Raw genomic sequence first — 22,421 nt, 5'->3', positions numbered from 1 at the left:
CCTAGCCAACATGCTCAAGACACTCCTCGTTCTTGGCCTCTCGGCCTCCGCCCTTGCAGCCGACGCCCTCCCCGTTCTCTTCAAGCGGCAATCAACGTGCGGCCAGGCCGGCCGCAAGGATTGCGGCGACGGCTGCATCCCTCTGACCTACACATGCTGCCCGGACGCGCAGGGCGGGTGCCCCGTGACCTCAACCTGCTGGCTCGGCACCAATGGCCAGTACGGATGCTGTCCCATTGGTCGGCGCTGCACCGGCCCCGGCGGCGTCAACACTCTTCCGGGAGTCACGGTGACGTCCACCATCGCTTTTACCGAGACGGTGCCCGATGTGGAGACGTCCACGTTCTTCTTCGAACCCACAACCACATCCACGTCGACATTCGTCTTTACCTCTGAGATTGAGACCGAGATTGAGAGCACCTCGACAATTCTGTTCGAACCCGAGACAACCACAAAATCTGTGTCTACCACCACCACCAGAAGGACAATCGTCGCCTCCCCGACAACTACGCCGAGCAGTACCACAACTGGAACGCCTCCAGCCACGGTCAACGCCGCAAAGATTCAGAGGCCCTCATTGCTTCAGGGGATCGCCGCGGCCGCGATGGCTCTGTTTGTGATTTGATATAGGCGTAACGGAAAGGGCGGATTGTGTGACATGCTGCGGGTCTTCGTCGGTTCGTGACAGTTTGTTGGAGAAACCGTAGCTCTGGTGCGGGTAAATATTGGGCGTCGGGTCGATGGCCAGCTTAGGTAGCCTGTAATCAAAACGAAATAATGTTGTTGCTTTTGCCGTGCAGTTCGTTGTCTTCCGAAACGTGTGGGCGCTTGGACAAACACGTCTGAATGTAAACTGTGCCGAAGGAGGATACGCCAGACAGTCGTTGGGTAGAACACAGTATCGTGCTAAGTTCCAGAATCCGGGGCTTCCGACCTAAACCCCAGGCTCTCGTGCTTCGTCGTGGGGCAGGGCGTAAAGGTGCGGCGGTGCTAGGCGCGAACGATGTGTAATGGTGGGAGCATGACTAGGTTCGTCTCATTGTTATCTTGCGTGTGACACAAGAATATGAACAAGACTAAAACGCTCGAGTCAAGGCGACTCTCGAAAGACTTTCGTATCTCTGGGCAGCAAGGGGACGTAGTTGAGCCGCGTCGATGCCAAGGGGTACTATAAAATCGGGATCGGGATCGGAAGGGTTCACCGACGACACACTAATCAATTGGGGGCGCACGTCGGAGGGGGATTCCGTCTCCCTGACCGGCGCCCTTGATGCGGGGGACGGGAACTCTGGCGCTCTACCGGCCCGCAGCCAGGCAGCCAAACAACGGGGGGTCTGATATCAAGACGGGCAGTATCAACATCCTTACGGGTTCCCCGGTCTCATCTGATAAGCTTTGTGGTTCCCTTGTTCTGGGAGATGATTTGCAGAGTTGGTATTGCGACAGCAGGTTTATCCCCATGCCTTCCAGGCCTCGTATCAAACCGGCGGCGGCGTCGCCGTAACCACCAACATGTCGGGAGTTTTCTCATTTAAAATAAAAAGTGGATGCGAAAAAACTGCGTGCTCATCATGCGATTCTTATCGAGAACGCGGCTCGGCAGCGCTGCTACAAACAGGAGGATGCGGCGATAGATGGTGTGACGGCCAGCAGCATCGGTGTTTGGAAGCGTCGTTCGGACTAAGCCAGCTACGACCAATCAGATGCCTGACAGGCTTCCCCAGGCCCGCGAGCCCAGGCCGAGGGTTAACGAGTCGCAGAGTGCGCGATTTGATGCGTGCGCATGCTGCCAAGTTCAAGGGACTCTGGAGAAAAAGTCGAAAACTTTACGTGATAGTTCGGCACAGAAACGGGTACCATCGGTGTTTTCTCCGTCCTGAGTGAACCCCGCGTTCACCGGGGCTGACAAAGCCACGTGATGGATGTGGGAAAGCCACTTGCCCTTACGCTGATGGACGGGGTGGAAGCGCGGAAAATAAAATATTAAATAACTTATGTAAGCCGCTAGCTAAGCTAGTGCACGCGCACTCACTGGTTGCAGCCTCCAGATGCCGTAATTAGCGTCAGTCAGGTACGGACACGGACAGCTCCGTCCACTAGGTAAGTAACATGCGTGATGTACTACCGGTAGCCTATTGTGGTGACCTCCAATTCCCGCCGATTCCTCCCATTTCCCCTTCGCCTATCTCTATGCATGTTCTCGGTCAGAATGCAACAACAGCCCTTCATCCATCGCGGCGCGGCTTGCCAGCCTCCTCTCCAGAACGCCGCCCGTCTGCCGCTCCATCCCGCGCATTCTTCACCTTCTTATCGCACGGTTTGTCCGAATGTGTGGCCGAATGTGGATGCCGTGGATCTCGGCGCCACTCAAGCTGGGTCGCCAAGCAGATAAGCCTTCTGTCCGAGTCTTTACCCCATGGGCTCGCCATGAAAACGTTACGATACAGAAACACTGATGGGCTGCTGGGTTACCGCTCTGGGCTTAGCCCTTCCCCATGGCAGAGCTTGCCTGCCTTCTGCACCAGTCAGTGCCGAGGAATCACAGACTGCTACTCTAGTGTACGCCTTTCAAGGGTTTTTGTGTTCCATCAATACGTCACGTCGGCGCCCGGCGACACACCAACAGGGTGTCTCTGACGAGCGGGAGGAATTGAGACACAATGGATTAGAAGGGGTACGTACGGATGCTCGTTCCGTTGCTTGGCTCCAGCTACAAGTGTAAGCTCCTTCTCGCAGCAGATGGGAAGCTTTTGCCATGCTTGCCCAGACTCCATAATACTGCAGCCATTCCCCTCGGTCGGAGCTTGGCCTTTTGTTCGCCTTGTTCTTCGCCTTCTAGAATCATTCCGTGGTTGCGCCGGGGACGCCCACCGACAAACCTTTCTGCGACGAAAAATTTCTAGTACTTTTTTCTTCGTCGCTCCCGCCCGCCCACACCCGGCCTCACCTCTGTTCATCTCTTCAGACTGGCCTGAGTCGACCCGAGTCGATCGCAACCGCACGACAATGGAGAAAGATTACAGAGGCGGCGGTCCGCTGGCCGACGTCGAGTCGAAACATGCCGGAGAGTCGTACCCTCGCGATGTCAACTTTGCGGCGCTAGGCGAGCCGGCCGATCTGGTCAACCAGCACGACCAGCTGCAGCGCGGCCTCAAAAGTCGACACATTCAGTTCCTGGCATTGGGTGGCGCGTGAGTTTCTCCCTGCATCATTTGTTTTTCCAATTGAGGCGATTTGAGCTCAATCTAATCATTCAATGCAGCATTGGAACTGGTCTCTTCGTCGGTTCGGGCAGCATTCTCTCTACAGTCGGTCCGGCGCCGCTCTTCATGGGATACCTGTCCATGATGATGGTCGTGTGGAACATCATGAACAACCTCGGCGAGATGGCCACCTACCTCCCGCTCAAGGGTATCTCGATCCCCTACTTCGTCGAACGCTTTGTCGAGCCCAGTCTGGCCTTCGCCGCCGGCTGGAACTACTGGTACGCCTACGCCATGCTCGTCGGCGCCGAGGCCTCGGCCGGCGCCATCCTCCTCGACTACTGGCAGACCCCCGTGCCCTCGGCCGTCTGGATCACCATCATTCTGCTTGTCACCCTGGCCCTCAATATTTTTGCTGTCGAAATCTTTGGTGAGGCCGAGTTTTGGTTCGCCAGTATTAAGCTCATCACCATTCTGGGCCTGATCCTCGTGAGCTTCGTCATCATCCTCGGCGGTGCGCCCGACGAGGGCCGCATCGGCTTTCTCTACTGGTACGACCCCGGCGCAATCACACCATACCTTGTCGAAGGTCACACGGGCAAATTCTTGGCCTACTGGACCGCCTTTGTCCGCGCCGGATTCGCCTTCATCACCTCCCCCGAGCTCATCGCCCTCGCGGCCGGTGAGACCATTGCACCCCGCCGAAACATCCCCAAGGCTGCCCGCCGCTTCGTTTGGCGTCTGGCCATCTTCTACGGCCTCGGATCCCTCATGATTGGCGCCATCACTCCCTCCAACGACGACAGACTCCTCAGCCCCAGCTCCAATGCTGCCGCCTCCCCGTGGGTCATTGGCATCCAGCGCGCTGGCATCGGTGGCTTGAACCACGTCATCAACGCCGCCATTCTCACCTCAGCATGGTCAGCTGGCAACGCCTTCCTGTACTCCGGCAGCCGTATCCTGTACAGTCTGGCCCTGAACAAGCAGGCCCCTCGGTTCTTCACCAAGACGACGAAGCGCGGCGTGCCCTACACGGCGGTTCTCGGCACCTGGTCCATCGCTCTGCTTTCCTACCTGACGGTCAGCAGCGGAACCTCGACCGTCTTCACTTGGTTCATGAACATCAGCACAATCAGTGGCTTCATCGCCTGGATCGTCGTCATGATCACCTACCTGCAGTTCCGCAAGGCCATGATCTACCACAACATGATGCACAGGCTGCCCTTCAAGACGCCCCTGCAGCCCTACTTCACGTGGTTCGTCCTCGGGCTGCTCATCATCCTGACCCTCACAAACGGCTTCCAGGTCTTCTTCCCCGGCGAATGGAGCGTCTCGGATTTCCTGGCGGCCTACATCACGCTGCCCATCTTCTTCGTGCTCTATGCCGGGCACAAGATTTGGTTCCGCACACCGCTGGCGCGCAAGCTTGCCGACGTGGACGTGACGACTGGCGTCAGCGAGATGGAGGCCATGGCGGAGCTTGACGAGGAGCCGATCCCGAAGAACATGTTGCAAAAGTTCTGGTTCTGGCTTGCTTAGGCTTCTTCTGGAAGCGGATGAGAGAGAGATAGCATGCGATTGGATATATTATATTATACAGTTTAAAAGTTGAAACCCCGAATCCAATTTCTTGGAAAACATGACCGTACAATTATTGGCTCTACAGTGAACGTGAAGGGTCCTATTTTCCACTCGGCACCATTCCATCGTATGCTGCTGCTCTGGGAATCCCCACACCTGCAATCGTCACACATTAATGCCGCGATCACTTTTGGCTGTCAAGACCGGTGTAAACTAACCTGCTTTTGTGGTCGTGGTCTCGATAATCTGCCCCTGCTCGTCCACGTGGTATGTCTTGCCCACCCGGCTGGGGACGCCCTCGGCAGCCTTGACGGCCGGGGGCTTGAGCATCTTCTTGAGCTTCCCTAGGGTAGAGCTCGGGTCCGTCGGCGTCGCGGAGCGGGGTATCTCCTTGACGACCCTCGTGGAGACGTAGTAGAAGTTGCCGGCCGCCCCAGGGCTGGCGTCGGCCGAAGTGCTGGCGCCATCGTTGTTGCGGACGAGGGGGTGGAGGGAGTTTGTGTCGGAGCCGACGAGGGTGTCTTGGCTGAAGACGGAGGGGTCGTACTCCTTTCCGCTGCCCTCCGGTTGGCTTGTGTTGCTGTTGCTCATGGTGGCTCTACTGTCGATCAGGTGGCTCTTCTACGCAATGTTTAGTCAGTTGTGCGAAATTCTTATGGCCGAACAAGAGAGATATAGCAAATATCGTGCCCGATGTTTGATAAATCGCTCTTGAAAGACTGGATTGCCGGACATTTTATAATGCAGGCAATGGGTCGCGGTTGTGTTTGGGTTGTTACATGTGGCGCTGTCCCGCAGTCTTAATTTCCCGACTCAAGGCTGATTGATGTGTTGCCAAGGGCCAACAAATCACACTTATAATTCGCCTCGGCAAGCGGCATGATCAGCCGCCATATTTCATGGCGCGGGACAAGGATGAGAGCTGCAGTCTTCATTCGTGCAGCCTACACAGGTTCCCTTCTAGCTTTGTAGCCGGGCGTCTTTATTGCCTCTTGCGTTGGAGGGGCTGGTGCGGCGCAGCAGCCTGCCTGTAGCGAGGGTCAGGTGCCACGCAATTGATACCACGATGGTTTTGATTCGCTTGGGTTCAATAAAGGCTTGCAGAGACCCGATGGGCTCATTTGAATTCGAGAAGGTTGCCTGGTTGTAGTCATCAGACGACCATCGTGACCATCGTGCGTGTGCAGGAGCATCCTATCATGGATATGAGGTGTTCAATAGGGAGGTCGTGGCATGTTCGGAACTACGGAGACTAAGTACTATCATGTCAGGCCCCAAGTAATGGTGTCAAATTCATTCCAAGTTAAACGATCAAATGGCTTTTTGTTGGTATCAGAGGACACCCCTACGGGTGGTAATTCAAGCGTATTAAAAGGTCAAAACTGGTGTTGTATTCCGGCGTGTCTGCGCAAGAAAAAGTAGGTAGGTTGGCAGCAGCAGCAGCAGTGAAGAAATTGCTGTTGGCAGCCTGGAGGTTGGATCTCTGGGTTCCGCTGCCGCGACCGCCTGCTGGCTGCTGCTAGCTGCTTGCCTGTATTTTAGCTGGGTAATCCAACACTAGCAGTCTTCTACTTTGCGCCAGCGCTGCCAGAATATGCCGTACAAGAAGGGAATGATAGGCAGTTGACATAGGGCCGTCAAGTGCTGTAGAATTGAACAAAAAAGGTAATTAACGTGGGACCATTAATCGCTATAGAATTAAAGATATACCTATACTTATGTTACTAGTAGTGGACGTATACTTCTTCCACAGATCGACAATGGGGTTTCAGGCTATCATTGACTAAGCACTTGACTGGGAACGAAGAGACAGGGCGAGTTTTGAAGCAGACAAGAGAGCTATCATGCTCTTCGCGCGGAATTGGGGACAGCCGGAGGATTCATTCACTGTCAGTATCAAGGGGGCCATCGGCCGCCCCGAGGACCGCGTAAAGATTCTAGGCATGATCATGGATGCCAAACTCTGCTTCAAGTAACATGTTTACTTTGATTGATGTTTAGAAAACTCGACCTTGACTGATTTGAAGCGAGATCAGGTGTTACTACACTCGAGTGCCTTTTTTCAACTCTGTTACGACTCTATCATAGAACCCTAATTTTCCATTAGTAAACGCTCCGTATGAGTAGGCCAAAGCCTGGTTTAAGTTGCTACTGAGAGAGGTTGAAAGCAAGTTATCTTCGCCCTCCACTGCCTTCACCATCTCAACATAGTCTCGCTGCTCGCGCCATTTTTCTCTCACGCTTTCCCTTAGGGGTTGCCCATCTCGGTCGTAATGTTGGGGCAAGTCAAATGACCGGGGCATGACTTAAATGAACTCGGGGTAGGAAACGAGCCCCCAAGGAACCGTGCATGCCCCCTCCCAATCAATGATTCCTGTCACGTTAAAGCTGGCTTCGTCGACCATGATGTTACTGTGAAGAAAATCATCGTGGCATAGAGGAAATGGTCCCTCGTTGCGAAAGGGGAGTAGTTTGGCTATACTTTTGATCTGCGAAGGGAATTCGTCGGTAATTTTGATCACCTCTTCCGCTGAAACCGGACCTCTCTGCATCATTTGGGTGATTGTTTCCTTGTCGAGCTTGAACTTGATCTTGTCGGCCCATGCCTCAAAAAAGGCAGCCGCTGTATCGAACGGACCGCCGATCCCTGGAATAGGACCCGTCTGGTATCCGCCGTCCTCCCTACGGACGATAGCTCCAATTTTTGGGAGTCGTAGTGACGTCAACTGGACCTAGTACAGTAAGTTGCTATACAGTCAGGTTAAAATGGTGGGTTACCAGGAACGAACATAACATTTAGCGACAGATCGATAGAAAGTCTTTCGGTACTCTACAGGTATCACACCGCCGTGTACTTTGTGACCGCCAAGAGCATCCATGGCAACAATACCGGGGAGCATTTCGATGAGCATGAAGGCAGTCCCTACAGCATTGTTCATGTCTGTGTTGTAGACAAAGACTCGGGGTACCCGTAAGCTAGAATTCTCTTGAATGAACTGCATTGTTGCAATTTCATTTTGTAGATTTTTGCCGTAGGAACATGCCGACTTGCTTTGTATGATGGGAATTCGGGCTGCCCAACGAGATTTGTCGGAAAACTTAAGTTGACGGACGACGTTGTTGAGTCCGCTAGCTATCTGGTCTAGCGCTATACACTCCAAGCTGCGGTTGGCATCCGAGGCTATTCGGCACAGATGATCCCAGTTGACCTGGTTGAAACGAGCGATAGCTTGGTGATCACTGTTCCGAATAAAATCCTGAACTCTTGTCCAGGAGGTTGAGTCTGTAGCCATGGGCAGCCTGCTACTAAAGAAATCAATTAAATGCTTCAAAGATTCCGGCGACTGAGGTAGTAACAGGAGTGCTGATCGGCTCTATATAGAAGGCGAATGTAAAAGGCTGAACCCTTCCAGGGGGTTACAGCGATGATCGTTTGACCTTTCTGGTTGGATGCAGGTGTGCCAATGTGGGTGCGCACACCCAACATGTTCTTGAGCCCAGTCAACCACCACTTGTGTGAAAATTCATTTTATTAGCCGCTGGAAACATTTTCCAACCAACTCCCAGTAAGGGGTTATATAATGTCCTGACAGGGTAGGACAAGAGCTAGAATTATGTGGTTTTCATTCAACTTCATGTCCAATAGGGAGGTCGCGGCATCTTCGAAACTACAAGGACTAAAACTATTATGTCAGGTCCCAAGTGACGGTGTCAAATTCATTGTGAGTTGAAAGATCAAATGGGTTTTTGTCTAAAACTATTTAAAATCTTGAGTTTTCAGCTACCGGTAGCACTTTTTAGTAGTTCAAACCTATGGGTTCTTCTTGTTTTGGATCAGTCAAGTTGCAGCAACGCCTAGAATCACACGGAATTCTTGAAATAAATTCCAGGTTGCTTATGTTCCATACAACTGAACAGTACTGTTATACAGCTGAACAGCACACCTATTCACCCTGACGCCTGTTCTGACATCTACCGAATGTATATATAGAAAAATGATACTCCATTGTATGCTCTTCACGCATGTGAAGAAACTGCGTATACCTCAGACAAGCCATAAAATTACACAGAGCTATCATAGTCATATGTTCTTGTGTCATATCGTTGTTTCTCTGCATAAAGCACTTAGAACTATATTTCAGGCTTGTCATGTCCGCTACTTCAATGCACCTTGCTTCCTGAAAGGGGCATTACCAACCTGACGCTGAAAGAGCCCCCTACGCAGCAATAATCCGACGTCGATATAATATCCAATTAGAAGAAAGCAAACACTTGACATCACTTGATCGGATACAAGACATTTGATAAGACTTGCTTAAAATCCTCGTGCAAAGCACCATAAGCAGGTGGATTACCTCATGCACTGCCGGCCAAACCCTATAGGACGTAACGCTAGCCGGAATTCTTCCACGTCCCCGACAGTAGCTTGGTGTTGTATTTGTACTGCTCAGTTTACACCAGAATCTGCAGGTAGGTGGTGTCGACATTGTGGGCGTTTCGTTTCGGGAAGCCACCCGAGTCCATCGGCGGGGCCGTGCTCCACACCTCCGCCCCGAGTCCTGTGGTTCACAACATCGCAGCTCCGGTTCCGATCATCGCCGTGCCGACTGGACTGAGTTGAGTATCTTGGCCTCACAACGACTAAGCGGGTGCCTCGCTGCCTGGTTGTTTCTTTCCCAGAAAGCACCCGACTCCTTCTCCTTCTGTTTCTTTCCCTTTCTTCTCATTTTCTTCCCACCTAACAACCAACAAACCACCACACATCACAACAAAGCAAGGTGGTTTCTCATTCACTTTCAACTAACAATTCCATCCAAATAACAGTGAATGTCCTTGTCTCACTCAAATTTACCCTCACTCCTGACAAACAAAGTCGACCGACAACAAAGAATAATGGCTTCCAAGCAGCAGGGAGGAGGCCAGTCGGCGGCGGCAGCCGGTGGCGCGACCGGTGTCCCTCGACAGCCTTGGGGCAACTCGCCAGGCGCTTACATCTCCCTGGTCAAGGGTAAGGTGATCCTTCGCCTTGCTCAGCTGTCTATGGGCTCCGCGGCGCCGGGAGATAGCCGCGTCGTTGAAAAGATGGAGGAATTCGGTTTCTTCTTGAACTACCTGGAAAAATACAGCCAGGTATACCCGGCCACCGTGTCTCGCGAAATCTTCAACTTGAAGCTTCCTATTAAGGATTGCCTCAACTTGATTTGCAACACAAAGTATCTCAACAAGCAGCGCTACTTCTCGACCAAAGACAAGAAAAGAGCTCAGGCTCTTTACGAGTGGATCGACAAGGCCAGCGTCGCTCCAAACCCCAGCCGTGCCCAGCCACCTCTTGTCCCGACCCCTGCTCCGGTCGTCGATGCTAAGCAGACTGGCAGAGACGTCATTCTCAAGCCGCCTCGCAATCATCCCATCTGGGGCGTTGATGGAATCATGCACGGTCTTGCCCTCAAGGGTGGCTCTCGCTTCACTGTGGTGATCAACCCGGATTACCTGGGCGAGAAGCGATCCGCTGCGCGTCTCGGCGATAATGGTCTCGCCGTGGGCAGCTGGTTCCCCAACCAGCTGTCAGCCTTGTTCAACGGCGCCCACGGACACTCGAATGCGGGCATCTACTATAGTAAAGAGGAAGGCTCGTACTCGGTCATCGTTGCTAGAGCCTACGAAGGTCTCGATATCGATCAGGGCGACATCGTCTACTATTCGGGATCGAACGCGCACAACAACGACATCCCGGACGAGATCGCGCCCAGCACCGACGCCACGAAATCCCTTTCCGATGCCTACATAAGCGATACCCCCGTCCGCGTTCTCCGCAAGGCGAACAAGCGATCCAAGTGGTCGCCCTCTCACGGCCTCCGCTACGATGGCCTCTACAAGATCACCGACAAGCTTCTGCCCACCAACAGCAAAGGCGGCTCGTTTGAGCAGTTCAAGCTCGAGCGCATTCCCGGTCAGAAATCTCTGAATGAATTGAGAGAAATTCCGACGGCCGAACAGAAGAGCATGTTCGCCAAGATCAAGGACCGGTACTAAAGAAGAGCCGAGGAGGGACATCAGCTTTGCAACTGGAGGATGAGGCACCAAGTGGGATTTGATACGAATCGACCTTTTTTCTTTTGTTTTTCTTTTTCTTTTTCTGGACGGGTGAGGAACACTGGCAAGTGGATTGGCCGAGAAAAGTCTCTGTCCACGAGTTCTAGGAGGCAAACCGTCACTGGAGAGAGTTGAGCGACGGCTGTCTCCGGGTTCGGGACGGGAAAGAGAGCTCGGCTATGACCACATTTGCATTTGAAATGAGAGAGAAGGAATGAAAAAACCTTGCCGAGGAAGGAAGTTTCTTGGTTGAGAAAGGAAAGTGCGAGATACCATCGACGGAAGACAGACTCAAAATTCGGAGTGGAGAGACGCTATCAGAGAAGATCGACGGCTTGAGGCACGTCTTTGTATCATGTCAGGGTAAAAAAGAAACTTGCTCATTGCCCATCATTCTGACTCCTTTCCAAGTTGCTTATGTTCTCCCACAAAATATGCGTAAATGCATACAATTGTAATCATTGAGGATTGCCGCCCCTGGTCTCATTCGCTGCTGTCATTTTGCCAATCATTAAATATATTAATGCCCTTTTCTGTGTTGTTTTCTTCGTCTTTATGTGATCTACGGAGACAAGCTTGGACTGAGCGCAGTGTTTTTGTTCCAAGATCTATTTCTCAGTACATAGAATGATTGTAGTGATGTAACATGGACAAATAACAAGTAGAGACTGGAAGCTACAAGTAAGACATCCCCAGGCAAGGTCATCACAAGGAACCGCCCTTGTTGTAGAACCATAACCTCGCTTCATCAATACCCAATGCACCAACCACCAGCATCTTTCCAAACAAGTCAATGTCATCAGCAGCAGCGTCCCTCAACACTTCGTTGAAGCCATGCTTCGTGACAACAAAGTGCTTCTTCTCTTTCCATGCGATGGCGAAGTCGACCACGCTGTGGGCATTCCACAGGTGCGCGGACAGGGTCCAGGATTCGCAAAATAAGTACTTTTCGTCGCACCGTGAGGAGGCTTGACCGATGAGTACCTGGTAGGTGATGAGGAAGAAGTAAGTGAAGAAAATGGTGCGACGGGCCGATTCTTGAAAGATCCACTCTTGCCAGAAATCCTTGGTAGGACAGAGGGAATGATCCTCGGCCGGCCCGATTTCGACATGCCTGGTATCCCATTTCACGAATGGCAGGAGGGAATGAACGGCGGGCTCAAGGTTACAAAGTGTCTGCTGAGCATATGCCCGCATGGATATGTCGCCGTCGAAGAGGCGGATGATTTGGTAGAGGAGGATGGCGTGGATTCGGGCCAGCACCTCGAGGCGTCCCTTTGGCATGGGCGAGGAGAGCAGCTCATGGGCTCTAGCTTGGATAGTCCGCAAGACGAAGGGAGAGTTGCTGGAGTTCTTTGCCACGTACAGGGCACAACAAGCTTGTGCATCTAGGGTTTATCATGGTTAAGGGGGTAATAGCATGGCCTGAAGGAAGGACACACCTTGCATCTCACGCGGCATGGAAGCTCGGTACAAATGGGCATGGCTCCATGGGACCTGGTTTTCCATCACCATAGAAGCGGGGGCTTTCTTCATTACGTCGAGGGCGTACTGGATACGACTAGCTATCATATCATCCAACGAGCCTGGCTGTTGGCAATCCTGTAATGGAACCAGCATCTGATCTGGTTTGGGGATGATTGGAGAAAACGACAAAGATGCATCTAGAAAGGCATCCGGGGTTAGGAGTTCGTCAAATCCAATATCTAAACTGATATCTTCCAGGTCTCCTAGTTCGATTGGTAGAAGATCGGGGCCTTGTGACCCTAGCACGAGAGTCGTATTGGAATATGGCCCCTCCACAGGAATGGCAGCAGGGGTCTCAGTCGGGCTTGCAGGATCGTTTTGCGGTGAGCCCTGTGGTGAATTGCAGGTGGCCCGGCTATTCGATCTGTATGTCGGCGGTCCTGGGTAGATGCAGTCGATCTTCCGCCGCGAGCACCGCAGGCATGCGGGCTGATTGTGGTCGCATCGACGCTTGGCCTTGGTGCAAGCTATGCACGTCTTCCGCCGTGGGGGCGGGTTGGCCCGCTCGAAGAACGAATTGGACATCGACAACCCTGATTTGGAATTTCTGTCGGGTGGAGTACGTTTCCTGATTTCAGACCTTGATGCCGGGTCTGATGCAACAAACTTGATGATATCTCTCTTGCGGAAAGGTGAGATGGTTGGCGGATTAGCGACAGTGCCAAAGGTCAGCGAGAGGGATGCTCTCATTCAGGCACTGTTAGCGCTGCCTAGGCTTACTTAATCCGCACCTGGCGGGATTCCGCCACCAGTTTCCACAACCCAGACACGCTCTTGTCCTTTGTCATTCCTATGCCGCACCCGCGCCTGCGCCCGCACCCGCACGCGCACCCAGGAGCCGCCGGTTGATTGTTTCGACGATTCAGTTGCTTTGAATGTTTTGTTCTTGTCGTCGTGTAGGTGTGACAACATCTTCAGGACAAAAGTGTCGAGCGCAACAACCCTGCTCTTCCGCAACCTCGACATGAGCCCCCAATGCTGCGCAGTCCGCTCCGGCGGCTTTGCTGACCAGGACGTTGCGGATCACGTATATATATGAAGTCGCCATTACTTGACAGATTATGGGTATATAAAAGCTGGTTCTCTCTACTTCATGCAGATCTAACAACCAACTCATCAACATCTAACTCTCTCAAGTCTGAAGCGAGATTCACCGTCTACCTTCATCTCACTTACACCTCACTCAAGGCCATCACACCAGTTCAAAACGCCATCGCCATGTCGCAGCGAGCAATCTTTGTCAGTGGAGCCACGGGCACAGTCGGTGGCGCAGTCGCCAAAAACCTTCTCGAGAACGGCATCGACGTCCACGCCCTCGTCCGGACTCCCGAATCTCCGGCTGCCAAAGCTCTTTTAGCCCTCGGTGCGAAGCTCACCCCGGGAGACTACGACAACGACGCTGCGCTTAACAAGGCGATGGATGGAGTTACGGGAGCCTTTCTCAACTTGTACCCGGACTTTGTCGACCACACTTGGGAACTCAAGACCGCGAAACGCATAATGGCCGCCGCCAAGGAGGCTGGGGCAACGCACTTCATCTACAGCAGTGGCCTGACTGTCGACGCGCCCGAGAAACTCAAGAACTGGGACCCAAACGGTTTCGTAGCCATGGTGCTCATGTCAAAGCAGTCCATTGAGAAGGAGGTCCAAAATGCCGGCTTCGATAACTGGACCATCCTTCGTCCTGGAAACTTTGCTTCGAACTACATCCTCCCGCCCGTGGCCGTGTTCCCCGACCTCCCCAAGCACGGGCGCTTCATCACGGCACTGAGGCCCGATACCAGGTTGCCGACTGTGGATCCCAATGACATTGGAAGATTTGCACTGGCGTCCTACCAGAACCCCGTCAAGTTCAACGGCCAGGAGATTGCGATTACGTCCGAGTCCCTGACTGCGGATGAAATTATGACCAAGCTTGCCAAGGTTACTGGGAGGGAATTCAAGGCCGTGTACCTGTCGGACGAGGAGGTTGAGGCACAGAAGGCCGGAAACCCGTTTCTTGCGGGCCAGTTGGCAATGCGTGATATGGAACAGTTCGCCAATCATGAGAAGACTCGGAGCTGGGGGGTTCCTTTGGGTACCCTTGACGGATATCTGCAACGGGAGAAGGAAAAGGTCAAAGAAACATATGGGCAGCTTGCGTAGGCCTACGCTCCCATGCTTCCAATTGTCTAACAACACCATAGGTAATGGGGAGGAGAGCCTGGCGACAGCACGTAGACCACAGCTTAAAAATACTTTTATTATCTTGAATTACATGCATTTTACTTAAAGTTGAGCTTAACAATGGCTTAATGGTTTTCACTTTTGCGACTTGACATATTCTCGTCTCTGCTTACAGTCTGATCGATTTACTCATACTAACTGTATGTAGTTGAAGAGCAAGCAGAGCATTGGTTTCAGGCCTTACAGCACAATATTCAGGACGCAGACACTCTCCTCAGGATTTGGTGGCATTAGTGAATCTGTATTACTCTATTGAATTTCTTTGAATCATTTTTCATTTTCTTTCTGCTTGGCGGCCTGGCGCCACTCCACACCCCAATACATGATAGCCAGTAAAGCCGGACTGAACACAACATACAACAGTGCCAGGAGAGTAAAGGCCCAGCCCACGCCCATCCCGTCAATCATTGGAATGATTGCAGCCGTTGCACCGGCACCAAGTAAGCATCTAGTCAAGTTGTTTGCCGCCGTCGCAGTTCCAGCTCGCCCAGGGTGGATATCAATGATAAGAGTGTTGGTTGTGTTGTTGAACCCGATCATGCCTACTCCGAATAGAAAGAGCAGCACGCATGGAACAGCCACGTGAGTACGGAGGTGGAGGACCCATCCCCAAATCAAGAGCAGGATTGAACTGAGATATAGAAGTGGTAGGCCGATCTCAAGACGGGCCTTCTCGATAGGGAATCCAGATAGATCTTGTTGGCGCGACTTGTCGTAGGGAATGCCCAGTCGCTTGCAGTGACGGCGATAGTTCCAGTTGATTAGGGGTCCTACAAAAAAGGCGGCAACAACAGAGCCACCCGCCAGTGGGAGGTACATGAGACCGACTTTCAAACTGTCAAATCCGTATATCTCCTCGAACTGCGTCGGCATTGATGCTGCAATAGCATAGAAACCGGCGAAGACAATCGCGCTGAAGCCGAGAAGTAACCCAAGTTCTCGTTCGAATAGCAGAATAAGTGATGCGAACGGATTCAGCTTGAACTTGAGTGTCGGCTTAGAAACGCTCGAAGCGCTCGTCGTTGACCTCGTCATAGTGGCCCCATTGCTCTTTCGAGATCTCCAATAGTCCTTCAGCAGCTGGAAACCGGTTCGATACAGCCTCGGAGGTCGAACAGAACCATCGTCAACGATTTTCCGGCAAGTTTCTGGGAAGAAAAGGAGCAGTAAAATGAAGAATGCACCGGACAAGATTGTGAGGAACCAAAAGATGGATCTCCAGCCAAGAAACTGGGCCAGAACGCCGCCGAGCACCGGGCCCAGAGCAGGTGCCAAGACAATAGGTATAACAGTGATTCCAATGTATTGTCCTCGCTCTGCTGATGTGACAACATCAGCCACGACCGCCGAGGCCAGAGCGACGGTGCTGCTGGAGCCTGCCGACTGCAGACAACGGACAACAAGCAATGAGGCGAAGTTCTGCGAGAGTGCAAGGCCGATGTTGGCTGCGATGTAGACGACAAAGCAGATGACGTAGGACGGGCGTCTGCCACTGTTATCGGCTAGCGAACCGATGAACATGGGAATGATGCCTTGGAAGATCATGTAGGTTGTCAGAGTTAAGTTCATCTCGGAGTCGGACACCCTGAACTCTTGGGCCAGAACTGTCAGGGCCGGCAGATAGATTTGGGCCGTGAATGGCGAAAAGAAGGCAGCCAGGGAGGCACCTAGGACAATAAGTCGTTTCTCCCATGTCGTGTAAGTGGAGTATCGTGGCGGCTGTTCTGGTTGTTCGACCGATCCTGCTGCTTCTTCGTCTACTATCGTCGACTTGGTGGATTCTACTGGAGGACTCGAGTTTTCCGAAAGTGCGGGACTCCGTGGTCGAGACATGGCGGGCATGCCTCTCGAATCGCAACTTGTTTAACGTCGCCCAGGAGCGCTGTGAACTGGATTCAATAGCCGCACGCCAACCACGGGACGGCGTCCAGATATAGTCATTTTGAAACCGGGGATAAGCGTTTTAAAGAACCACTCGTTCAGGGCTAGCCATGTCGCTAGCCAGTGAGGACGATGAGATAATTGATCATCGCCTATTTGGTCGGAAATACGGCGTCACTACTACAGCGCATGTCGGTGCCGAGTCGGCAGTTCCGTAAAGCTGCAGCCGCCTTTAGGCATATTGGTGGTGCTGGTCCCCATGACGCTATCATGTCGGCCGAAAAAAATGGGTTCGACAAGCCTGGACTGATGCACACGGGTCCGGGATGCTTTATCCCGCTCGACAACAGCGTTGAGTCCGTAAATCAGTCGTAGCAGTCCCGGCGTAGTTCACACCGGACGTCGACCGAGTCTTGCGAAGCTGCCTACCGGCGGCCCGCTATCGGCAAGTTGTATTCTCAAAACGGGCGGCTGTTTCTTTGTCCACTCTGGTGTTTTGCATTTGCGGCAAAAAATAATGTAAGTCAAAATGAAAAGCTATCGTGACAATGCATTGCAGACGCTGTTCAGATGAAAAATGAAGGAATCAATAACACCCGCAACAATGACTGTTCTGCTGAGATGGACAGTCAGGGACCCAGGTACGTACACAGTCCCCGGAGGGACTCCGGACTGTCCTCAGGCACAGTGCTCTTCCCCACCGCCAATTGGGAAGGCGGTGACGTGGTTTCTTCGAGAAGCCACCTGTAGAGCTCCAGCATGTCCTGAGCTCCCTAGACCTTGGGACCCTGCATTTGTGTGAGGTGCAGTGCCCAGTGCCCTCTTCATTACCTACACTTGACGACTTCAGAGTCCACGTATTCTGGTTCCCAACTGTCTTCCACACCAGAGTCTCGCTCCATACCCCGCCAGCATGGTCAGTGACCGCCCACGCTCCCTCGCCAAGTTGCGCCGTGCTAACAGCCGCAGAATGTCCAATACAACTCTGCCCTGCGCCAGAGCAAGGCCATTCGCAACGATCTTGAGAAGCTGTCGACATCAGCCGCCCAACCAGCTGCCTTGACCCCCGCCGAGATTGGCAACGTGTCCGCCTCCCTCGCATCCTTCTCGAAGACCGTCGACGAATACAACCATCTAGCTCGTCAAGAGCTTGTTCCCAAGAAGCAAGAGGAGGCCTTTGAACGTGTCAAACGATTCCGTGATGATCTGTCCGATTTCCGATCGCAAGTCGACTCTCTCAAGAAAGCACGCGAGGATGCCGTCCACAGCAACAATCGAGGCGAGCTGCTGGGTCGGCGAGCTTTCGTTACATCGACGCCCGAGAACCCTTACGCCAACGTCAACAACTCGTCGTCGTCGTTCCATAGTCGCGGAGCATCGACAGGCCAGCCTGGAAGTGGCCTGAGCATGGGTGGGAACGATGTCACGAGGGAGCAGCATGCGCTGCGAGAGCAGAACTTCTTTTCCCAGACGAACTCGGCCCTGGACGAGTACATTGCACGGGGACAGGCCGTGCTCGGCGATTTGGGCACGCAGCGCGAGATGCTCAAGAACACCCAGAAGAGATTATACTCCGTTGGCAACACGCTGGGAATCTCCGGTGACACCATCCGCATGATCGAACGGAGAGCGAAGGAGGACAAGTGGATTTTCTTCGCCGGGGCCATCGTCTTCTTCCTCTTCTGCTGGCTTTGCATACACTACCTGCGATGATTTTGGTGCGGTCGAAATCGGGTTGAGGAAAATACGAGTTGGGAACTTTCAGGGCATGGCGTTTGGAGTCGGCAGCTGCAGTATGCACCATGCATTTATCAAGCATCATGAGTACCATGTACAACAAGCGACAGTCGACTTGGTCTATTCAATTCCCGCGAGGGCAATGGTAAAAAGCACGGTATTCGTCGTCTCGATCTCGACCACCTTTGTTTCAGGCAGCACGTGGTTGCTGGTGCTCATGTGGCCTCCAAATTCGGTCTTCCAGTTTTCCACATCCCATTCCAGGCCCTTGGTGGTGATGTGGCTGGTTCCTCCGATGGGGATGATACCGACATACTTGCCGAAGACGTCTTCGCCACCCTCTCGGACCCAGATGCTGTGGCGACCGGGCTTGAGAAGGAACGTCAAGCTCTGGCCCGAGACGAGGTACAGTTTGCCTTCGGCGTAGCCAGGCCCTGGCTGGAAGAGGTACAGGTGGTGCACCTGGCTGAGCCCCTGGTCGACGCGACCGCCGAGTCCTCCAATAGCCACGATGTCAACTTTTGAATCATGGTTCGAGCGAATCCATGAGACTGCCTTGCCAAAATCGGTGGAGTACTGATCGGAATCGTGTATGACCTGGGCGGGCTTGTCCAACCTCGTGTAGTAGTCCTTGACGGAAGGGAGAAGCGAGTCCAAGTCGCCGATGATAACATCAAGATTGGTCTATGGCAGTTAGATAAGGTCACCAGTCATGGTGGACGGCTGGGACAAACATAAGGGGGATGGGACTGCGCTTCGGCTGACTTGCTTAGGTCGTGCAGTCGGTTCGCTCCGCCATCCGCCGCGACTCGCGCAAGAGCTGCGTTGGGGTGTTAGTAGGTGAGTGAGGTTGAAGGTTCAAGGCCATACCATTAGTCCACAGCAGGTCGAAGACTGGAGTTTGCTTCACAGGCTGGTTGAGCACAATGAGCGCAAAGTCAGCAGGACCCGCAGCTTCTGGGCTTTGTTCTCGGAGGAGGGCTATAGGACGCCACTCAAAACTTGACGACATCTTGAGCAACTCAACTCGTAGCCACGTCAAATACCGATCTAGTCAAGTATCTAGCCTAAAACAGGTCCCTTTGGATAAAACACAGCCAATCAACTCCGGGAAAGGGATGTGCCAGAGTTTGAGTAGAATCTTGTTCCTGCGGTATAATCAACCTCTATCAGCTATCTTGCCCATGATGTGTAGTTGTCATCAGCCAAAAATGGAATATCTCGCAGAAGTGGTGCAACTTGATTGGCGACCAATGAAGCGCCGAGCCAGCCCAATTTTTTGACCGTCCGATCGGCCGGACCTGCAGCAGCAATGCGCCGCTAAAACCTCGGCAGAACCCGCAATCGAAGCTTCAATTTTCTTTTCGCTCCGGGATTACCAACCAGCTCCGTCTCCCCCAAAGCCCGCGCCCTCCGCGACCAAAGTCCACGTCCAGATTCCCCTTTGTCTTCGTTCACCGTCTTGTCTTTCTTTTGGTTCAGCTTCACACACACGCAATGTATCGCAGCGCCGTTCGGTCGACGCCCCGCGCCCTGAGCGCCGCCCGCCAGTCGGCAATTCGTGCAGCCCCTCGCCGGTTCGCCTCGACATCACCCACCGACAAGCCCCGGACATGGAAGGGCGCGGCATTGAGATGGGGTCTCGCTGGTGGCGCCATCTACTGGTACAACACGAGTCCTGTTTTTGCCGAGGAGCCTCTCCGTATGTAACCCCCGAGAGAAGATGGCAAAGAACACCTGTTAACTCTACTTTGCGACAGCCCGCACAATCCCGGCCCCGTCCCAGTTTTCCGACACTGACCTCACCACTGTCGATGCCATTGTCGAAGAGAAGCGCAAACGAGCTATTGTGAAGGCCGAGGCGCCCAAGCCCGCCCCCGCCGCTGCTCCGTCTGCTGCCCCGGTCCAGGAGGAGTCGAGCGATAAGACCGAAGCAGTCGAGGCCGAGGATGCACCGATCCCTGGCTCCCCCGAGGCTTTGGAGGCTGAGGCCGGCCAGCAGGGCGCTTTCAACCCCGAGACGGGCGAGATCAACTGGGACTGCCCGTGCCTCGGCGGCATGGCGGACGGCCCTTGCGGCGAGGAGTTCAAGGCTGCGTTCAGCTGCTTCGTCTATTCCACCGAGGAGCCCAAGGGCATGGACTGCATCGAGAAGTTCCAGTACGTGGATTCGTATGGCACTATGGGTTGTTTTACATGCTAATTGTTTGCAGGGGAATGCAAGAGTGCTTCCGTAAATACCCCGAGATCTACGGCGCCGAGCTGGCCGACGACGACGAGGCCCCCGAGGGCGCTCAACCTACCCTTGATGCCAACGCCGATGCCTCCGTTGCGCCTTCTACGCCCGCCGTCCAGGATAAGACGGAGGAGAAGAAGGAGACCAAGGCCGACTCCCCCGATCAAGCACCCAGAGCCGAAATCAAGAGCGAGTCGGAACTGGCAAAGCCCGCGGCGAAGCCCGAAGCGGACAAGCAGGAGAAGGAGATTAAGAAGGCCCCCGAGCCCGAGGTTGTCGACCTCACCAAGTCCAACACCAAGGCGACTGATGCCACTGCGGCGAACAACATCTAAAGTAAAAGAAAAGGCCTATGCACTTCCTACCAGTATAGAATTCCTTTGTATGGAGGAGAAGGGAGGGTGGGAAGCGCATTGTGAAGGCGCGGGCTAATGACACCATGACTGGAAAATTCGGGCGAATTCCATGTACCATAATCGTGTACAAAGTGTACCAGTACCAACAAGCAAAACAATAGACATACACTTCTCTGAGGGGGTCTGCACATTTTCCCGTGGTAAAGTTCCATTTCCTTCTGGGGTTAGCAAATAGTGGGAATAGCCTCAAATTACCCAGTGACGCCAGGATAAACCCGACTATGGGTCCTGGGCATGAACATCATCATCAATTCGGTCGGTGACACGCATATGGCCCCATCCTGCCTGGCAATGCCCGGGTTCTCCCCCCGGTTCTTAGCGACCGAGGACCTCCACAGTCAGTGGATACCATCGCCGCTGATTGGCCATTAGCTCTAGTGTCCCAAGCTCCCGAGCCGCATACGTCATACGTCATTGGTCTCTAGGCCAGTCGCGCCAACCAAGATCAAGGAAAGCTCGAGGGGGAAGGGGGGGAGGATGGTCAAACCACCTGACGACGTTCCTCGTGCGCCCTCTTGCTAAAATTTCCCCTTCTCCCGGTTTTCTCCTTCACATGACAACCACCTCTTAAAAGGAAGCTCCCGTCATCCTACCCGCGTCATCTGTCGATCTGCCACACCTTCCACGCATTCTCTCACACACACACCACTTTGAAGCTCTTGCTTTGCATCGTCGCTTTTGAACCTCCCTTCCCCCAAGCCTTCCAACCCCATCTCATAAGTAAGCACCAGCCAGCAACCGCGTCATATTCGGCGTGCATGCGTCGCTAACCATCCGCACAGTGGCTTCCTACGCAGACATGGCGGCCAAGGGCCCCAAGCAAACTCCCGAGGAGGTACGTCTGTAGATCGCGTGATCCTTCTTTCCCGCTGCGCGCAACACCCTCATGTAGTCCTTCTTGGCTCGGCTATGGCATGACATCCTTGCTGACGTCTGTTCTTTGTCTTCCTTCCCAGGCTGCCGCCCCCCAGCCCCCCGAAATCTCGGTCGAGTCCGTCGCCTCTACCTCCTCCCTCGTCGACGTTGATATGCCGAGCGTCCACACTGTCCCCAACGACTTCCTCGAGCAGGAGATCCAGACGGACACCCAGGCCGACCGCATCGAGCGGGAAGAGAAGGCCCGGGCCGAGGCCGACCTGGCGAAGAAGAAGGCTGCTGGAAAGGCCCGCAAGGCCGACAGCTGGTTGAAGCGCCAGTTCTCCTCCCTCAGCGACGGCAGCGCCAGCGCTCTCGTTATCTCAAACCTCGTCGGCATCGTCGGCCTCAGCGGCTTCCTGGGCTACAAGGCCTGGGGTCTGTACGAGCGCGGCCGCCTGTCGTGGCAGAACGTTGGCCTGGGACTGGGCATCCTGGGCGTTGTTGGTCTCGGCGAGGGTATCTTTGGAAGGTAGGCATTATCCGGCCAGCTCCTGTGCATGCGGCGAATATGATACTGACCCTCTCGCAGCTACCTCTACAAGACCAAGGGCAAGAAATAAGAGACAAGCGCGTCGGGCGATGACGGCTTGGAATTTTGCTAGT

General features: G+C 53.6%; 11 protein-coding genes across 11 annotated transcripts; 7 read left to right on the top strand and 4 right to left on the bottom strand.

Moving 5' to 3' along the window:
• Nucleotides 1-10: 10 nt before the first annotated feature.
• EsH8_VIII_000053 (uncharacterized protein) lies at nucleotides 11-625 on the top strand (the record flags this gene model as incomplete). Its single annotated transcript, XM_083269095.1, has 1 exon — nucleotides 11-625. One exon carries the CDS (start codon nucleotides 11-13, stop codon nucleotides 623-625), a length of 615 nt encoding a protein of 204 aa, XP_083128863.1.
• A 2,381-nt stretch (nucleotides 626-3,006) lies between these two features.
• EsH8_VIII_000052 (uncharacterized protein) lies at nucleotides 3,007-4,742 on the top strand (the record flags this gene model as incomplete). Its single annotated transcript, XM_083269094.1, has 2 exons — nucleotides 3,007-3,191; nucleotides 3,263-4,742. 2 exons carry the CDS (start codon nucleotides 3,007-3,009, stop codon nucleotides 4,740-4,742), a joined length of 1,665 nt encoding a protein of 554 aa, XP_083128862.1.
• A 255-nt stretch (nucleotides 4,743-4,997) lies between these two features.
• EsH8_VIII_000051 (uncharacterized protein) lies at nucleotides 4,998-7,723 on the bottom strand (the record flags this gene model as incomplete). The annotated part of the gene is made up of 3 exons (XM_083269093.1): nucleotides 4,998-5,405; nucleotides 7,307-7,466; nucleotides 7,563-7,723. 3 exons carry the CDS (start codon nucleotides 7,721-7,723, stop codon nucleotides 4,998-5,000), a joined length of 729 nt encoding a protein of 242 aa, XP_083128861.1.
• A 1,954-nt stretch (nucleotides 7,724-9,677) lies between these two features.
• Nucleotides 9,678-10,817, top strand: EsH8_VIII_000050 (YDG/SRA domain-containing protein; the record flags this gene model as incomplete). The annotated part of the gene is made up of 1 exon (XM_083269092.1): nucleotides 9,678-10,817. The coding sequence occupies one exon, from the start codon at nucleotides 9,678-9,680 to the stop codon at nucleotides 10,815-10,817; it is 1,140 nt and encodes a 379-aa protein (XP_083128860.1).
• Nucleotides 10,818-11,582: 765 nt separating this feature from the next.
• Nucleotides 11,583-12,497, bottom strand: EsH8_VIII_000049 (uncharacterized protein; the record flags this gene model as incomplete). The annotated part of the gene is made up of 2 exons (XM_083269091.1): nucleotides 11,583-12,265; nucleotides 12,332-12,497. 2 exons carry the CDS (start codon nucleotides 12,495-12,497, stop codon nucleotides 11,583-11,585), a joined length of 849 nt encoding a protein of 282 aa, XP_083128859.1.
• Nucleotides 12,498-13,622: 1,125 nt separating this feature from the next.
• EsH8_VIII_000048 (uncharacterized protein) lies at nucleotides 13,623-14,549 on the top strand (the record flags this gene model as incomplete). Its single annotated transcript, XM_083269090.1, has 1 exon — nucleotides 13,623-14,549. One exon carries the CDS (start codon nucleotides 13,623-13,625, stop codon nucleotides 14,547-14,549), a length of 927 nt encoding a protein of 308 aa, XP_083128858.1.
• A 348-nt stretch (nucleotides 14,550-14,897) lies between these two features.
• On the bottom strand, nucleotides 14,898-16,463 carry EsH8_VIII_000047 (major facilitator superfamily domain-containing protein; the record flags this gene model as incomplete). The annotated part of the gene is made up of 1 exon (XM_083269089.1): nucleotides 14,898-16,463. One exon carries the CDS (start codon nucleotides 16,461-16,463, stop codon nucleotides 14,898-14,900), a length of 1,566 nt encoding a protein of 521 aa, XP_083128857.1.
• A 961-nt stretch (nucleotides 16,464-17,424) lies between these two features.
• Nucleotides 17,425-18,224, top strand: EsH8_VIII_000046 (acyl-coenzyme A:6-aminopenicillanic acid acyl-transferase-domain-containing protein; the record flags this gene model as incomplete). Its single annotated transcript, XM_083269088.1, has 2 exons — nucleotides 17,425-17,427; nucleotides 17,481-18,224. The coding sequence occupies 2 exons, from the start codon at nucleotides 17,425-17,427 to the stop codon at nucleotides 18,222-18,224; spliced, it is 747 nt and encodes a 248-aa protein (XP_083128856.1).
• Nucleotides 18,225-18,368: 144 nt separating this feature from the next.
• On the bottom strand, nucleotides 18,369-19,260 carry EsH8_VIII_000045 (thiamine diphosphokinase; the record flags this gene model as incomplete). Its single annotated transcript, XM_083269087.1, has 3 exons — nucleotides 18,369-18,932; nucleotides 18,983-19,068; nucleotides 19,119-19,260. 3 exons carry the CDS (start codon nucleotides 19,258-19,260, stop codon nucleotides 18,369-18,371), a joined length of 792 nt encoding a protein of 263 aa, XP_083128855.1.
• A 485-nt stretch (nucleotides 19,261-19,745) lies between these two features.
• On the top strand, nucleotides 19,746-20,819 carry EsH8_VIII_000044 (coiled-coil-helix-coiled-coil-helix domain-containing protein; the record flags this gene model as incomplete). The annotated part of the gene is made up of 3 exons (XM_083269086.1): nucleotides 19,746-19,950; nucleotides 20,009-20,408; nucleotides 20,462-20,819. The coding sequence occupies 3 exons, from the start codon at nucleotides 19,746-19,748 to the stop codon at nucleotides 20,817-20,819; spliced, it is 963 nt and encodes a 320-aa protein (XP_083128854.1).
• Nucleotides 20,820-21,191: 372 nt separating this feature from the next.
• On the top strand, nucleotides 21,192-22,378 carry EsH8_VIII_000043 (putative serine dehydratase domain-containing protein; the record flags this gene model as incomplete). Its single annotated transcript, XM_083269085.1, has 4 exons — nucleotides 21,192-21,237; nucleotides 21,683-21,735; nucleotides 21,857-22,287; nucleotides 22,348-22,378. 4 exons carry the CDS (start codon nucleotides 21,192-21,194, stop codon nucleotides 22,376-22,378), a joined length of 561 nt encoding a protein of 186 aa, XP_083128853.1.
• Nucleotides 22,379-22,421: the final 43 nt, after the last annotated feature.

Source organism: Colletotrichum jinshuiense, chromosome 8 (assembly GCF_051148585.1).
Source record: "Colletotrichum jinshuiense chromosome 8, complete sequence".
In the NCBI taxonomy this organism is placed as follows: Eukaryota; Fungi; Ascomycota; class Sordariomycetes; order Glomerellales; family Glomerellaceae; genus Colletotrichum; species Colletotrichum jinshuiense.
This window is presented reverse-complemented; position numbering and strand designations above follow the sequence as displayed.